This window comes from Rhineura floridana, chromosome 1 (genome assembly GCF_030035675.1).
Source record: "Rhineura floridana isolate rRhiFlo1 chromosome 1, rRhiFlo1.hap2, whole genome shotgun sequence".
Classification (NCBI taxonomy): Eukaryota; Metazoa; Chordata; class Lepidosauria; order Squamata; family Rhineuridae; genus Rhineura; species Rhineura floridana.
In genome coordinates, this window is record NC_084480.1 from 64,673,187 (window position 1) to 64,687,552 (window position 14,366).

Genomic DNA, 14,366 nt, shown 5'->3' on the forward strand with positions numbered 1-14,366 from the left:
GTGGTTTAAATTTCCCTTTCATTTATCTAATCTTTTGGAATAGAGCTCTTGTTCATCACTTTTTGTTGTCCTCTTCTATCTCTATACACTAACTATTGTAATCGTTCTCTTTGTCCCTACGTACTAGTCGCTGTATTGTTGCATTTAGGGTTCTGACCGTGTTTCTATCTCCTTTTGCTTTTGCTTTCCTTCTCTCTTTAACCATTTTAAGAGTTTCTTCCATCATCCATTGAAGTCTTTTTCTCTTTTTAACTAGAGGTATTGTCTTTTTGCATTATTCCCTGATAATGTCTCTGACTTCACCCCATAGTTCTTCTGGTTCTCTGTCAACTAAGTTTAAAGCCTCAAGTCTGTTCCTTATTTGATCTTTATATGCTTCTGGGATGTTAATTTAATAGTATTTTGGCATTATGATTGCTTTGTTCTTTTTCTTTAGCTTTACTCTGATTTTCTATACGACCAGTTCATGATCTGTACCGCAGTCTGTTCCTGGTCTTGTTTTTGCAGAAAGTATGGAACTTCTCCATCTTCTGTTGCCAATTATATAATCAATTTGATTCCTATATTGACCATTTGGTGATGTCCATGTGTACAGTTGTCTTTTCAGTTGCTCAAAAAACGTGTTTGCAAGAAACAAATCATTGGCTTCACAGAATTCAATAAGTCTTTCTCTTGCTTCATTTCTGTCTCCTAAGTCCCATTTCCCCACAATTCCTAGTTCTTCTCTGTTTGCTACTTTTGCATTCCAGTCCCCCATGATTATCATCACATCTTGTTTTGGTGTGTGATCCATTTCCTCCTGTACTTCTGTGAAAAATCTCTCCAATTCTTCTTCTTCTGTGTTTGCCGTTGGAGCATAGGCTTGGATGATGTTTATGTTAATAGGTTTCCCATTTTATCTCATTGATATCACTCACTCAGACCTTGCATTGTAGCTACTAATTGCTTTTGCTACTTCACTTCTCAATATTAAAGCAACCCCATTTCTTCTTAATTTCTCATTTCCTGCATAAAATATTTGGTAGTTGCCTGATTGAAAATGTTGCCTGGGAATGTCCCATTCCCATCCATTTTAATTCACTCACGCCAAGTATTGTAATGTTGATATGTTCCATTTCTTGCCTGACAATTTCTAACTTTCCCTGGTTCATGCTTCTCACATTCCATGTTCCTATTGTGTGCGTCGTACAACTCCGGACTCTCCTTTGGCATCTGTGTGCATCAGCCTCTGTGCTTCCTTTCAGCTTTGAACCAGCTGCATCATTAGTCACAGCACTACTCATACTTGTCCTTTGTTCTTCCACAGTAGCTCCTTGAGTGCCTTCTGACCTGGGGGTCTCATCTTCCAGCACTATCTCATGTTGCAGTTTGGATTCTCTGTCCATAGGGTTTTTGTGGTAAGAGGTATTCAGAGGTGGTTTACCATTGCCTTCCTCCGAGTTTGGATGCATCTTAGTCTGGCGTCTCAGTTTTAACCATTCCATCTTGGGTGCCCCTGCTAGGAATCTAGCCTCTTGGTCTAGACTCCTGATGGCATTGCTCTCTGCTTCTTCAACACTCTCAAACCCCCTCACAATGTTTAGGTGTGAGTCCTAAAGGGTGCTTTACAGATTACAGCAAAGCAATTGACTGCGTAGATCATGGAAAATTATGGAATGCCTTAAAAGAAATGGGGGTGCCATAGCATTTGATTGTCCTGATGCACAACCTATACTCTGGACAAGAGGCTACTGTAAGGATAGAATATGGAGAAAATGATTGGTTCCCAATCGGAAAGGGTGTGAGACAGGGGTGTATTTTATCACCCTATTTGTTTAATCTATATGCAGAACATATCATATGGAAAGCGGGATTGGACCAAGATGAAGAAGGTGTGAAAATTGGAGGGAGAAATATCAATAATTTAAGATATGCAGACAATACCATACTACTAGCAGAAACCAGTAATGATTTGAAACGAATGCTGATGAAAGTTAAAGAGGAAAGCACAAAAGCAAGACTACAGCTGAACGTCAAAAAGACTAAAGTAATGACAACAGAAGATTTATGTAACTTTACAGTTGACAATGAAGACATTGAATTTGTCAAGGATTATCAATATCTTGGCACAATTATTAACCCAAATGGAGACAATAGTCAAGAAATCAGAAGAAGGCTAGGACTGGGGAGGGCAACTGTGAGAGAACGAGAAAAAGTCCTCAAATGCAAAGATGTATCACTGAACACTAAAGTCAGGATCATTCAGACCATGGTATTCCACATCTCTATGTATGGATGTGAAAGTTGGACAGTGAAAAAAGCGGATAAGAGAAAAATCCACTCATTTGAAATGTGGTGTTGGAGGAGAGCTTTGCGCATACCATGGACTGCAAAAAAGACAAATAGTTGGGTGTCAGAACAAATTAAACCAGAACTATCACTAGAAGCTAAAATGAGGAAACAGGTTATCATACATTGGACACATAATGAGAGAACATGATTCACTAGAAAAGACAATAATGCTTGGAAAAACAGAAAGGAGTAGAGAAAGAGGAAGACCAAACAAGCGATGGATTGATTCCATAAAGGAAACCACAGAGCTGAACTTACAAGATCTGAACAGGGTGGTTCATGACAGATGCTCTTGGGGGTCGCTGATTCATATGGTCTCCATAAGTCATAATCGACTTGAAGGCACATAACAACAACGAAGTATGGTTTAGGCTACATAAGCCCATGCAAGGAAAGTTTGGATAAGTATGGGGGGCTTTCATTTTCAGACTTGTAGAAGAAGTAGGTCTTGTGAAAGTGGAAGGATTTGCTTTTAACAACAGCATGTCAGAGAGCTAACAGGGGAAGCTTTTCCTGGCATGATGGTAAAATGATGGAAAGCTTCCATCCTCAAATGTCTGCATGCTGTACAGCTGATAAAGACCAAGAAGCCCTGGCAGAATCTCAAGTGGCAACCATATTTATTTATTTATTTATTATTTCAATTTCAATTTATATACCGCCCTTAGCAGAATAGCTCTCAGGGCGGTGAACAAACAAGGTAAAATACAATATATCATGGTAAAAAATCACAAAAACATGTACAAACAAACAACAGAAAGCACAATAAAAACAAATACAACACAAATTAAGAAGGATACATATTAAAAATAGAAAGATTAAGAAAATTAAAATATTAAAATGCCTGGGAGCATAAAAAGGTCTTTACCTGGCGCCGGAAAGATAGAAGTGTAGGTGCCAGGCGTACCTCTTCGGGGAGGCTGTTCCACAACTCAGGGGCCACCACAGAAAAGGCCCTAGATCTAGTAACCACCCTCCAGGCTTCCCGATGAGTTGGTACCCGGAGGAGGGCCTTAGATTCTGAACGAAGTGAACGGGTAGGTTCATAGCGAGAGAGGCGTTCCACAAGGTATTGAGGTCCCACGCCATAGATTTCATCTTGTAACAAAAGTGTCTTGAGGCATGATTCTGTAAAACAATCTGGATACTTCAAGTTAGCAAGCCCATCAGCACTCCAGCACTCATCAAGAAAATGGGGCAGTTAGGGGAAATCCTGGATATGAGCTATCCAAATCAGAGAATAAAGGGGACAGTATTGAAATGAAAACGTAAGTTGATGAGAATACCAGTTGATCGTATCATAACAGGGTGCAGGATGTCGCCAAATTCAACCTTATCTGGTTTAGAGTACATTATCCTGCTCACGATGCTCATCTGCCTTATGAATTGTTTCCCCCACAAAAGCATGCTCAGCAGCATTCCAGGACTTTCTACAATGCACACAATAAGAACCTGGATGGCCTGTGAAAATTCTACTTCCCAGGCTCCCTGGCACCACAGATTTTGCAAACATAGGGGAAGTTGGGGAACAAGTTCCCACCTCATAGCACTCCTAATTATATCATCTCTCAATGATGTTGTGGCTTTGCCTTCCATACTTGAAAAGACTTAAGGCTAATTTGCATGCCTGAAATCTCATTCTCTATATCAGGTTGCCAGTATTTGCCTGCTGGTAGCTGACAAGTCTTTAGGACGCTGCACAGGTGACTTGGTGTGTGCTCTACCTCTTTAGATAATCCAGAGCTGCTGTACTGTGGATGTTAAGGTTGATCAATGCAAAAGCCACTGGGATGCTCCATGTAAACTAATTGAAGAAGACATGCAGGTATATCAATAAATAAACTAAAAACAAGCCTGAAAAAAGAGAACTGGAATCTTTATCCCAGTCTGTATCTGCACTGGATTTGAAATTACTTTTTACATATGAAATTGTTTTTACATATGGAATTGGTTTTAAGTATGGAATTTTTTTTTTGTTTTTATTCTTGACTTTTTATTGTGACATCACTTCAAGATATTATATATGGGAAGCAATTAAGAAATGGAATCAAATAAATAAATAAATAAATATTTAAATAAATAAGAGAAGCAATCATGCCCAGTGGTTGTACTCTGAGGTCTTTGTCTTGTTTTGGCTTACTTATCGATTCCAGTTGTGAAGAGGAGGCACATGAAAACACTGTGTGAACTTCAAGAGCGACCTTTGATTTGAAGACGTGCTCAGGGCAAAGTCACGGCTTGATTTCCATGGGAGTGTCATCTGAGCTGCATTCTGCAAAAAGTTTTCTCCAAGGTACTAGGTCCTATGGAAGGCAGTAAAGCCACCAAAGGAACCGGTACCCTCTCTGTGATTTTGGACTTTTCTTTCTTAGCCAAAATATTCTGCCTTGAGAAAATTTTTCATTGATTTATTTGTTCATTTAAAAAGAAATGCTGCATTTCAAACTCAAGTCAGCTCAGGAAATGAACTACTAGAACCAATAGCAATAACCACTGATCGGACTGGCAACAAGGAATGGAAGGGATGCAGAACGTGTGGTAATAATGAAACATCTGGAAATAAAAGAGGGAAGAAGGGAAAACTAAAGAGAAGGCACTGCTTGGGAAGGAGTGAAAAGGATGAAAAAGGGAAAAGGGCTGTAACAGTCAGAGAGTCGTCTCCCCTATCATGGCAGAGGAAGGGACCAGAAGGGATCGCCAGCTGATGATACAGATGTGCAGGTGGTACATTCCAGCGGTTTTCGGGAAGGGAGGGGGCAGGCAGGGATGGAGGGGGAGGCGGCGAGCCAGCGGCAGGGAGCGGAGGCTCTGAGCGCATTTGTTTGCGGAGAGATCATCCCGCTGTCATTAAAGGCAACTCAGCGCCCCCCCTCCCTTTGTGTGAGCGCTACGGGGCGAAGGCGACAGCCGTTCGAACGCTTCTCGGGGCTGCTGCGGCCGTCCTCCGATCACTAGCCGGGTCAGCCGACCCTGGAGAAGTCCCACCTTCTTCTCGGAGGACAGACGACAGGAGTCCGTTGCCTGTCTGCTTGCCTGCCTACCTGCCAGGCAGTGCTCGCCGCGTAGTTCCAGTTGGGGAAACGTCAGCGATGAAACTGACGAGGCGATGCTCGCGGTGAGTTCGTCGTTTGTTTTGTCGGGGGGCGGGGGGGAGGCGGCGGAGGTGGTCGCAGTGGGTTGCTTTGGCGGACTCTCTTTGCTTTGGGGAAGGGGCAGGAGGGTCGGCCTCTCCTCCCCCCTCCAAAAAACAAAGCAAAACACCCTAACCTGGAAAATCACTTGTGGTGGGAATTTGCCTTGGGCAAACCTAACACCTGGAGTTCATACACCGACGGGAAAAAAACACTCAATCAATGCAAGGCTCTGAACAGCAGCCTCCGTCTGTCTGTCCCTCATCGGGCTGCCAGGAAGACTTGGGGAGGCGAATGCCTGATGAATCCAAGCACCTCCGCGCCCAGATCTTCAGCCCCGTCGATTTCAAAGGGGGAGGGGAGAAGAGAGAAGGGGTTTATTAAGGCTGGACACACTTTACCCGGGAGTAAGCCCGTTGGACACAGTGGGGCTTTCTTCTAAGTAAACATTCAAGAGAAGATTGCGCTGGAAGACAGGGATGAGATAAAGAGAGTAACGGGGTCATTACTACAAGGATGGCTTGATAAGCAGCCTGCCTGCATTAGTTACAATAAGAGGCGATTTTGTTATCAAGAACAAATAACTGCGATAACCCCCCCAACAATAACTAACAAACAAAAGGCAGCTCTTGAAGATTCTCCTCGGCTGGGGGGGGGAGGCGGGGGGGGGCAAAAGAGAGGGGCTGAGAGGGGCTAGCTTGCTGTCGAGATTCAAGCAGCCAGAAGCCACCCTTCCTTAATTTTCATTTATTTGCTACGTTTATCCTCCGAAGAGCTCAAGGCAGCGCACAGAGTTCACTTCTCACCTCTCCATTTTTGCCCTCGCTACCCCCCTATGAGGCAGGTTAGGCTGGGAGACAGTGGTTGGCCCAAGGTCACCCAGCGTCTCTAGTTGATTTCTAGGCTCTTTGTCCTATGTACCACGAATCCCATGTCACAAAACTTTATTGCGTGTAGCCAAAGGCCGTTACAATGAAGGTCACCTGGTGAGTTTCGGGGCTGAGTGAGGATTGGGCCTGAGCCCAGGGCCTACACCGGCTCCGCATTAAGCACTTTACTTGGAAGCACTCCGGAACGTTTCCCTAGATATCATGCCCAATGAAGGGCAGTTAAGAGTAAATTGGAAGGAAAGCGTGGACAGTTTCTGCTATTCTAACCCAGTTTTCCTTGGAACCAAATCTAGGGTCGGAGTGACAGGCTGCAATCGGAGTGGAGGCTGGTCTATTAGGGCAAATTGGGCACTCCCCACCAACCTCGGCCTGCCCCCAGTCAGCCCCAGGGGGTAGTTGTATGGGGTCTCAGGGGGGGGTCTTAGACCCTTTACTTTTTTGAGAGCAGGGTCCCTATATCTCCAGCATCCTATCAGTCAATCAGCATGAAAGGGGAGTCTGTTAGCCACCGAGAATAGTCTTTTACCATACTTCTTTGTCCTTTCCTGCTCTGGAGCTAATCAGAGTGAAAGGAGGTGAGTTAGCCAAAGAGAAGACTCTTTTCAGTAGCTAACACACACATTCCCTTTCGACATTTGTTGTTGTGGGAGAAGGCATTAACAAGAGTCTCATTCTCAACCCAGCAGCAAAATCAATGCGTGGTGGTGGCTGTGACTTCTGAATTTGCCACTACGCTACTGGTCAGCCTGCACCTGCCTGCCTTTACTTCCCCGACCAGTCCAGAGGTGGCTGTGCCTGCAACTCCCTCCTCCTTTGCTTCAGTGCCCTTGTAGAACTCAGCAGGGGTGAGGATGGGGGCAAAGTGAGTTGGTTCTGCCCTCTCATTGCCTCTGGCTCCACCTACTGTTGGTCTTCCTGCCTTCTGCCCCACTAATACTCAACGGGTAGCCCGTTAAAAGTATTTAACAGAACCGGGACGGGGGAGAAAAACGTGGATTCTGTAGTCTCCATCCGAAGCCGAAGAAGAGCCCACTCTTTACAGATACGTACTTGGAAGTAGAAAGCCCCGCGGGATTTCTTTCTTTCAAGTCAAACTCGTTCAGGTTCGTGGGTTCCAAAGAGAGATAAGGGAGGGGAGCAACTTTTGTCGGGCGATTGACGTTGGGGTCCGTTTCTGGGGAGCACCGAGCCAGGAATCAAGGCCAGCTGTTGAGCTTCCCGGAGTAGAAGGTGCGCGTGATGATGTGCCCATGTCAATTTCAGAAGAGCTAATCCGCAAAATCGAGCCCTGCTGAAACCAGCGCCGGGAGGCCCCCTCTCCAGAGTCTCACTGACGGCCGTAATTACCCTTGCCTTCGCCCGCGTTTTTAAACAAGAAAGAGCCCGAAACGCATTCAAGGAGGCTACAGACCTCTTGAACGCCTGCCGGCTTGCAAGAGGTTAAACTTTGTTTCTGAGAGACGAGCGTGCTGGTTTCCCGAGATAAATGGGCAGGAAGCAAATTGCTTCCTTCGCTCTGGCCAGCGGCTCCCAAATGCTTTTTGCACCTGCTACTCTGCATTTTTTCGGTTCATCGCTGCAGCCCCCTCGCTCGCTCCCTCGCATCACTTCCTTCCAGTGAGGCTGAGTAGAACCCCCCCCCTTTTTTTTCTGGCTTCGGAAAAAGGACCGTCTCTCAGCTATATTTTCCTTTAATTTTGTTCTTGTTTTGTTGCCGACCAGGTCTTGAATTATCCAGCGTCGCGTCTTTTACAATGCAGGTTTGAAGAAGCCCGGGACCCGCTCGGCGCCAGAAGGGTTAAAGATGATGTAAGTAGCAAGGTGTTCTGAGGCCGACTTATTCAGCGCTTTGTGTGCCGCTGAGACTTCCTCGGATGCGCGGAGAAGCAAACAATGGCGGGACGGGAGGTAGAATCGGCGGAGCGCCTGGCCCATTAGAGAGCCGTGGGTTCGATCCTCCCCTTCCCCCTTCCCTAACTGGGTCAGTCCAAACACCAGCCCGGTCCGCCAAGCATGGAGGATCATAATCGTGTTGGCAAAAGATTTCTGCAAACGGAAATCGTAGCAAAAGGGGGGCAGTTAAAGCAGCTCATGTACCTTCTGGGATAGAAGAAGCCACAGCGTGTTCCAGATCCACTAATGTTCCTTGCATATGCTTGACGCATGTTCAGCTATGCCGTCGTTCACTTTTTGCTTCCCCTTGCCTCGGTTTTCTGCTAACATGGTGCCTGCTTCCTTCACAGTAACTGCCCAATCCTGTTTGCGGTTACTCAGAAGTTCGGCTGTGGTCATACATCTAAAGCGGTTCTCCGCCCCAAGAATCCTGGAAACTGTAGTTTACCCCTCACAGAGCTACAATTCCCACTAGCCTTAACAAACTACAGTTCCCAGGATGCTTTTTTTTGGGGGGGGAGAGATGTGCTTTTAATGCATGGTTGTGTAAGGATTCATAGGATCACAGCCTAGCTGGGCAAATAAAGAAGTTGATAATCGCGGAGATCCACTTTAAAATGGAAAACTTTCACTTAACATTAGGGGATACTCCTATAACACTTTACCTAAAAGTGACCCCCTCCCTACTTTCAATGGAATCTAATCTTAACTGAAAGAGCAAAGTGCTGCTGCCTTAATCACTCTTTACTTGTAAGTATAGCTTAAGGTGCTTGGAAGTAGTGCCGTTTGAAATGAAAGGCTTCCAAATCAACAAGGTGATGACTTATTCATTTGACTTCCACCAAGTCAGGCAAGCTAGTAAGGCAGCTAAAGTGCAAGAGTTAAATAACTGAGCGCTCTAGTTTCAGTTTAATGGCTTTATTCTCTTTGTGATCAGGAGGAGGAAGAGCTCTGATGAGTGGATTTCAGCTAAAACCTTGTTTAGATCTGTCTTGTTGATGGCAATGTTTTCTTGCTTTCTCAAAATCTTAGCCTTAAACAGGGGATGGGGAACCTTTGGGTCTTCAGATGGACAACTATCATTTCTGACCATGGGTCATGGTGGCTGACTTGTCCAGCAACATCTGGAAGGCCACAGGTTCGTTCTCTCACACTCTCTCACACTCTCTCACACTCTCTCACACTCTCTCACACTCTCTCACACTCTCTCACACTCTCTCACACTCTCTCACACGGCTTCTTTTCCATTTTTGATTTTGTTGTTGAAAGTTTACACACACATGGCAACACTTCAAAAACCAAATTCTAAACTTTTGGCCACAACAGATCTACATATGAAAGTTCATTAATGGAAGCCTTTTTTGGGGGGGAGGTTACTTTTTAAATTTGGGGGTATTATATTGGTGTAATATTTTAAAAAAACAAAATGTAGCATCTTTTTAACACTGACATTTATATCATTGTAAAAGATGCAAATAGAAGGCATCATTTCCCAGCCTTTACAACCTAACAACCAAGCCCCCTTTGGTGAAATTTAGCTTCTTTTAATGAAACCTGTAACATTTACTGTAATGACCTTAATATTTACAATAACTCAAGATCGCCCTCTACAGTGTGAGGGCTGCCATGCAATAGAATGAAAGCAGAGGGAACCTCTATTCTTCCAGGTTTTTTTAACGTGAATTCTGCATAAGAAGAGCCTGCTGGATCAGGCCAGTGGCCCATCTAGTCCAGCATCCTGCTCTCACAGTGGCCAACCAGGTGCCTGGGGGAAGCCCGCAAGCAGGACCCGAGTGCAAGAACACTCTCCCCTCCTGAGGCTTCCGGCAATTGGTTTTCAGAAGCATGCTGCCTCTGACTAGGGTGGCAGAGCACAGCCATCACGGCTAGTAGCTATTGATAGCCCTGTCCTCCATGAATTTGTCTAATCTTCTTTTAAAGCCATCCAAGTTGGTGGCCATTACTGCATCTTGTGGGAGCAAATTCCATAGTTTAACTATGCGCTGAGTAAAGAAGTACTTCCTTTTGTCTGTCCTGAATCTTCCAACATTCAGCTTCTTTGAATGTCCACGAGTTCTAGTATTATGAGAGAAGGAGAAGAACTTTTCTCTATCCACTTTCTCAATGCCATGCATAATTTTATACACTTATGTCTCCTCTGACCCGCCTTTTCTCTAAACTAAAAAGCCCCAAATGCTGCAACCTTTCCTCGTAAGGGAGTCGCTCCATCCCCTTGATCATTCTGGTTGCCCTCTTCTGAACCTTTTCCAACTCCATCCTGTATGAGATGAGGCGACCAGAACTGTACACAGTATTCCAAATGCGGCCGCACAATAGATTTATACAACGGCATTATGATATCGACTGTTTTATTTTCAATATCTTTCCTAATTATCCCTAGCATGGAATTTGCCTTTTTTACAGCTGCCGCGCACTGGGACGACATTTTCATCATGCTGTCCACTACAACCCCAAGGTCTCTCTCCTGGTCGGTCACCGCCAGTTCAGACCCCATGAGTGTATATGTGAAATTCAGATTTTTTGCTCCAATATGCATAATTTTGCACTTGTTTATATTGAATTGCATTTGCCATTTTTCCGCCCATTCACTCAGTTTGGAGAGGTCTTTTTGGAGCTCTTTGCAATCCCTTTTTGTTTTAACAACCCTGAACAATTTAGTGTCGTCAGCAAACTTGGCCACTTCACTGCTCACTCCTAATTCTAGGTAATTAATGAACAAGTTGAAAAGTACAGGTCCCAATACCAATCCTTGAGGGACTCCACTTTCTACAGCCCTCCATTGGGAGAACTGTCCGTTTATTTCTACTGTCTGCTTTCTGCTTCTTAACCAATTCCTTATCCACAAGAGGACCTCTCCTCTTATTCCATGACTGCTAAGCTTCCTCAGAAGTCTTTGGTGAGGTACCTTGTCAAACACTTTTTGAAAGTCTAAGTACACTATGTCCACTGGATCACCTCTATCTATATGCTTGTTGACACTCTCAAAGAATTCTAGTAGGTTACTGAGACAGGACTTTCCCTTGCAGAAGCCATGCTGGCTCTGCTACAGCAAGGCTTTGTTCTTCTATGTGCTTAGTTAATCTAGCTTTAATAATACTTTCTACCAGTTTTCCAGGGACAGAAGTTAAGCTAACTGGCCTGTAATTTCCGGGATCCCCTCTGGATTCCTTTTTGAATATTGGCGTTACATTTGCCACTTTCCAGTCCTCAGGCACAGAGGAGGATCCGAGGGACAAGTTACATATTTTAGTTAGCAGATCAGCAATTTCATATTTGAGTTCTTTGAGAACTCTTGGGTGGATGCCATCCGGGCCCGGTGATTTGTCAGTTTTTATATTGTCCATTAAGCCTAGAACTTCCTCTCTCGTTACCACTATTTGTCTCAGTTCCTCAGAATCCCTTCCTGCAAATGTTATTTCAGGTTCAGGGATCTGCCCTATATCTTCCACTGTGAAGACAGATGCAAAGAATTCATTTAGCTTCTCTGCAATCTCCTTATCGTTCTTTAGGACACCTTTGACTCTCTTATCATCCAAGGGTCCAATCGCCTCCCTAGATGGTCTCCTGCTTTGAATGTATTTATAGAATTTTTTGTTGTTGGTTTTTATGTTCTTAGCAATGTGCTCCTCAAATTCTTTTTTAGCATCCCTTATTGTCTTCTTGCATTTCTTTTGCCAGAGTTTGTGTTCTTTTTTATTTTCTTCATTCAGACAAGACTTCCATTTTCTGAAGGAAGACTTTTTGCCTCTAAGAGCTTCCTTGACTTTGCTCGTTCACCATGCTGGCATCTTCTTGGCCCTGGTGGTACCTTTTCTGATCTGCGGTATGCACTCCAGTTGAGCTTCTAATATAGTGTTTTTAAACAACTTCCAAGCATTTTTGAGTGATGTGACCCTCTGGACTTTGTTTTTCAGCTTTCTTTTTACCAATCCCCTCATTTTTGTGAAGTTTCCTCTTTTGAAGTCAAATGTGACCGTGTTGGGTTTTCTTGGCAATTGGCCTTCCTTGGACCCAGACAATTTTAACAGCTACAGGCCAGTGGCGAATGTTCCATTCCTGGGCAAGGTCTTGGAATGAGTGGTTGCTGGCCAGCTCCAGACGCTATTGGATGAAACCGATTATCTAGATCCATTTCAATCAGGATTTAGGCCCGGTTTTGGCACCGAGACAGCCTTGGTCGCCCTGTATGATGACCTATGTCGGGAGAGAGACAGAGGGAGTATAACTCTGTTGATTCTCCTTGATCTCTCAGCGGCTTTTGATACCATCGATCATGGTATCCTTCTGGAGAGGCTTGCGGAGTTGGGAGTTGGAGGTACTGCTTGGCAGTGGTTCCGCTCCTACTTGGCAGGTCGTCTCCAGAAGGTAGTGCTTGGGGAACATTGCTCGACACTGCGGGTTCTCCAATATGGGGTCCCGCAGGGGTCAGTTTTGTCCCCCCTGCTTTTTAATATCTATATGAAGCCATTGGGAGAGGTCATCAGGAGTTTTGGAGTGCGTTGTCATCAGTATGCTGATGACATGCAGCTCTACTTCTCCTTTTCATCTTCTTCAGGTGAGGCTGTCGATGTGCTGAACCGTTGCCTGGCTGCGACAATGGACTGGATGAGAGTTAACAAACTGAAGCTCAATCCAGACAAGACTGAGATGCTGTGGGTGGATGGGTTCTCTGATCGGATGGTGGATATATACCCTGTCCTGGACGGGGTTACACTCCCCCTAAAGGACCGGGTTCATAGTCTGGGAGTCTTTTTAGACTCTTCCCTTTCACTTGAGGCTCAAGTAGCCTCGGTGGCTAGGAATGCGTTTTACCAACTTCGGTTGGTAGCCCAGCTACGTCCCTATTTGAGTAAAGAGGACCTTACATCAGTGGTACATGCTCTGGTAACCTCACGGTTGGATTACTGTAATGCGCTTTACATAGGGCTACCTTTGAAGACAGTTCGGAAGCTACAGCTAGTGCAAAATGCGACGGCCAGATTGCTGACAAGGACCAAGTGGTCCGAGCATATAACACCTGTTCTGGCCCGCTTGCACTGGTTGCCAATATGTTTCCGGGCCAGATTCAAAGTGTTGGTATTGACCTATAAAGCCTTATACGGTGCGGGACCACGATACCTGGCGGAATGCCTCTTCCGATATGAACCGGCCCGTACACTACGTTCTGCTACGAAGGCCCTCCTCCGCGTTCCAACTCATAGGGAGGCCCGGAGAGTGGTGACAAGATCTAGGGCCTTCTCAGTGGTGGCCCCCAAACTATGGAACAGTCTCCCCAAGGAAGTTTATTTTTATGCTATTTTTATGTTCACCGCCCAGAGAGCTATCGCTAGTCGGGCGGTATATAAATCTAATAAATAAATAAATAAATAAATAAATAAATAAATAAATACATGTATGTTTAATTTAATAGCACTGTGGTCACTGCTCCCAATCGGTTCAACAACACTTACATCTTAGTGATCTTTCACTGAAGAACTATCCTGAAAAAGTTGCACTTTTATTTATTAAGACATATATAAGAAAACTTCTAGTAATTCTTGTAAAATTCAAATAAATGATAAATTCATATACTGGTTATGAAGGGGTTATATCCAGCTTTGAAATCTTTTCTATGTAAATCTAAATCTAATAAAGTTTGCAGTTAAGAGCTTTTAGGAGCCTCCCCTCCTCCAGTGACCACACTTTAGAATTAAATAATTGTCTTAATTAAATGAATAGAACAAGCTGGGACTTGAGAAGCTAGTTCTTTGTTAAGTAAAATTACCAGAAGTGAATGGAGGCTTAACTGGTGTGTGGATCTCTGGCCAAACAGGTATTCATATACTTAAGCTAATTTACAGTGAAATCCTATGTATGTCACAGTGAATTCAATAGGAGTTACTCCCAAGTGGGTATGTATAAAACTGCAGCCTTAGTTATTTTGATGTCAGTGGGACTTCCAATGAAATATGTCTAGAAGTGGGTTGTAAATTGGGGATACTAGTTCAATGATGATTTTACACTGGCAGGTTAAGTGATTCATAGTTTGTCCCATAAATGTAACTATGTACACTCAAATTAATATCATGACTCTGTTGAGAAGCATCTGCATTTGAGTTGG

General features: G+C 44.3%; 1 protein-coding gene across 1 annotated transcript in view; it reads left to right on the plus strand.

The window, feature by feature from the left end:
• Positions 1-5,216: 5,216 nt before the first annotated feature.
• RGMB (repulsive guidance molecule BMP co-receptor b) overlaps positions 5,217-14,366 on the plus strand; it is a 53,637-nt gene continuing 44,487 nt past the window's right edge. The window contains exons 1-2 of the mRNA XM_061623101.1: positions 5,217-5,446; positions 8,075-8,161. Of these exons, the coding sequence (XP_061479085.1) occupies positions 8,157-8,161 (5 nt within the window). The 5' untranslated portion in view covers positions 5,217-5,446; positions 8,075-8,156. The remainder of the gene's footprint in view (positions 5,447-8,074; positions 8,162-14,366) is intronic.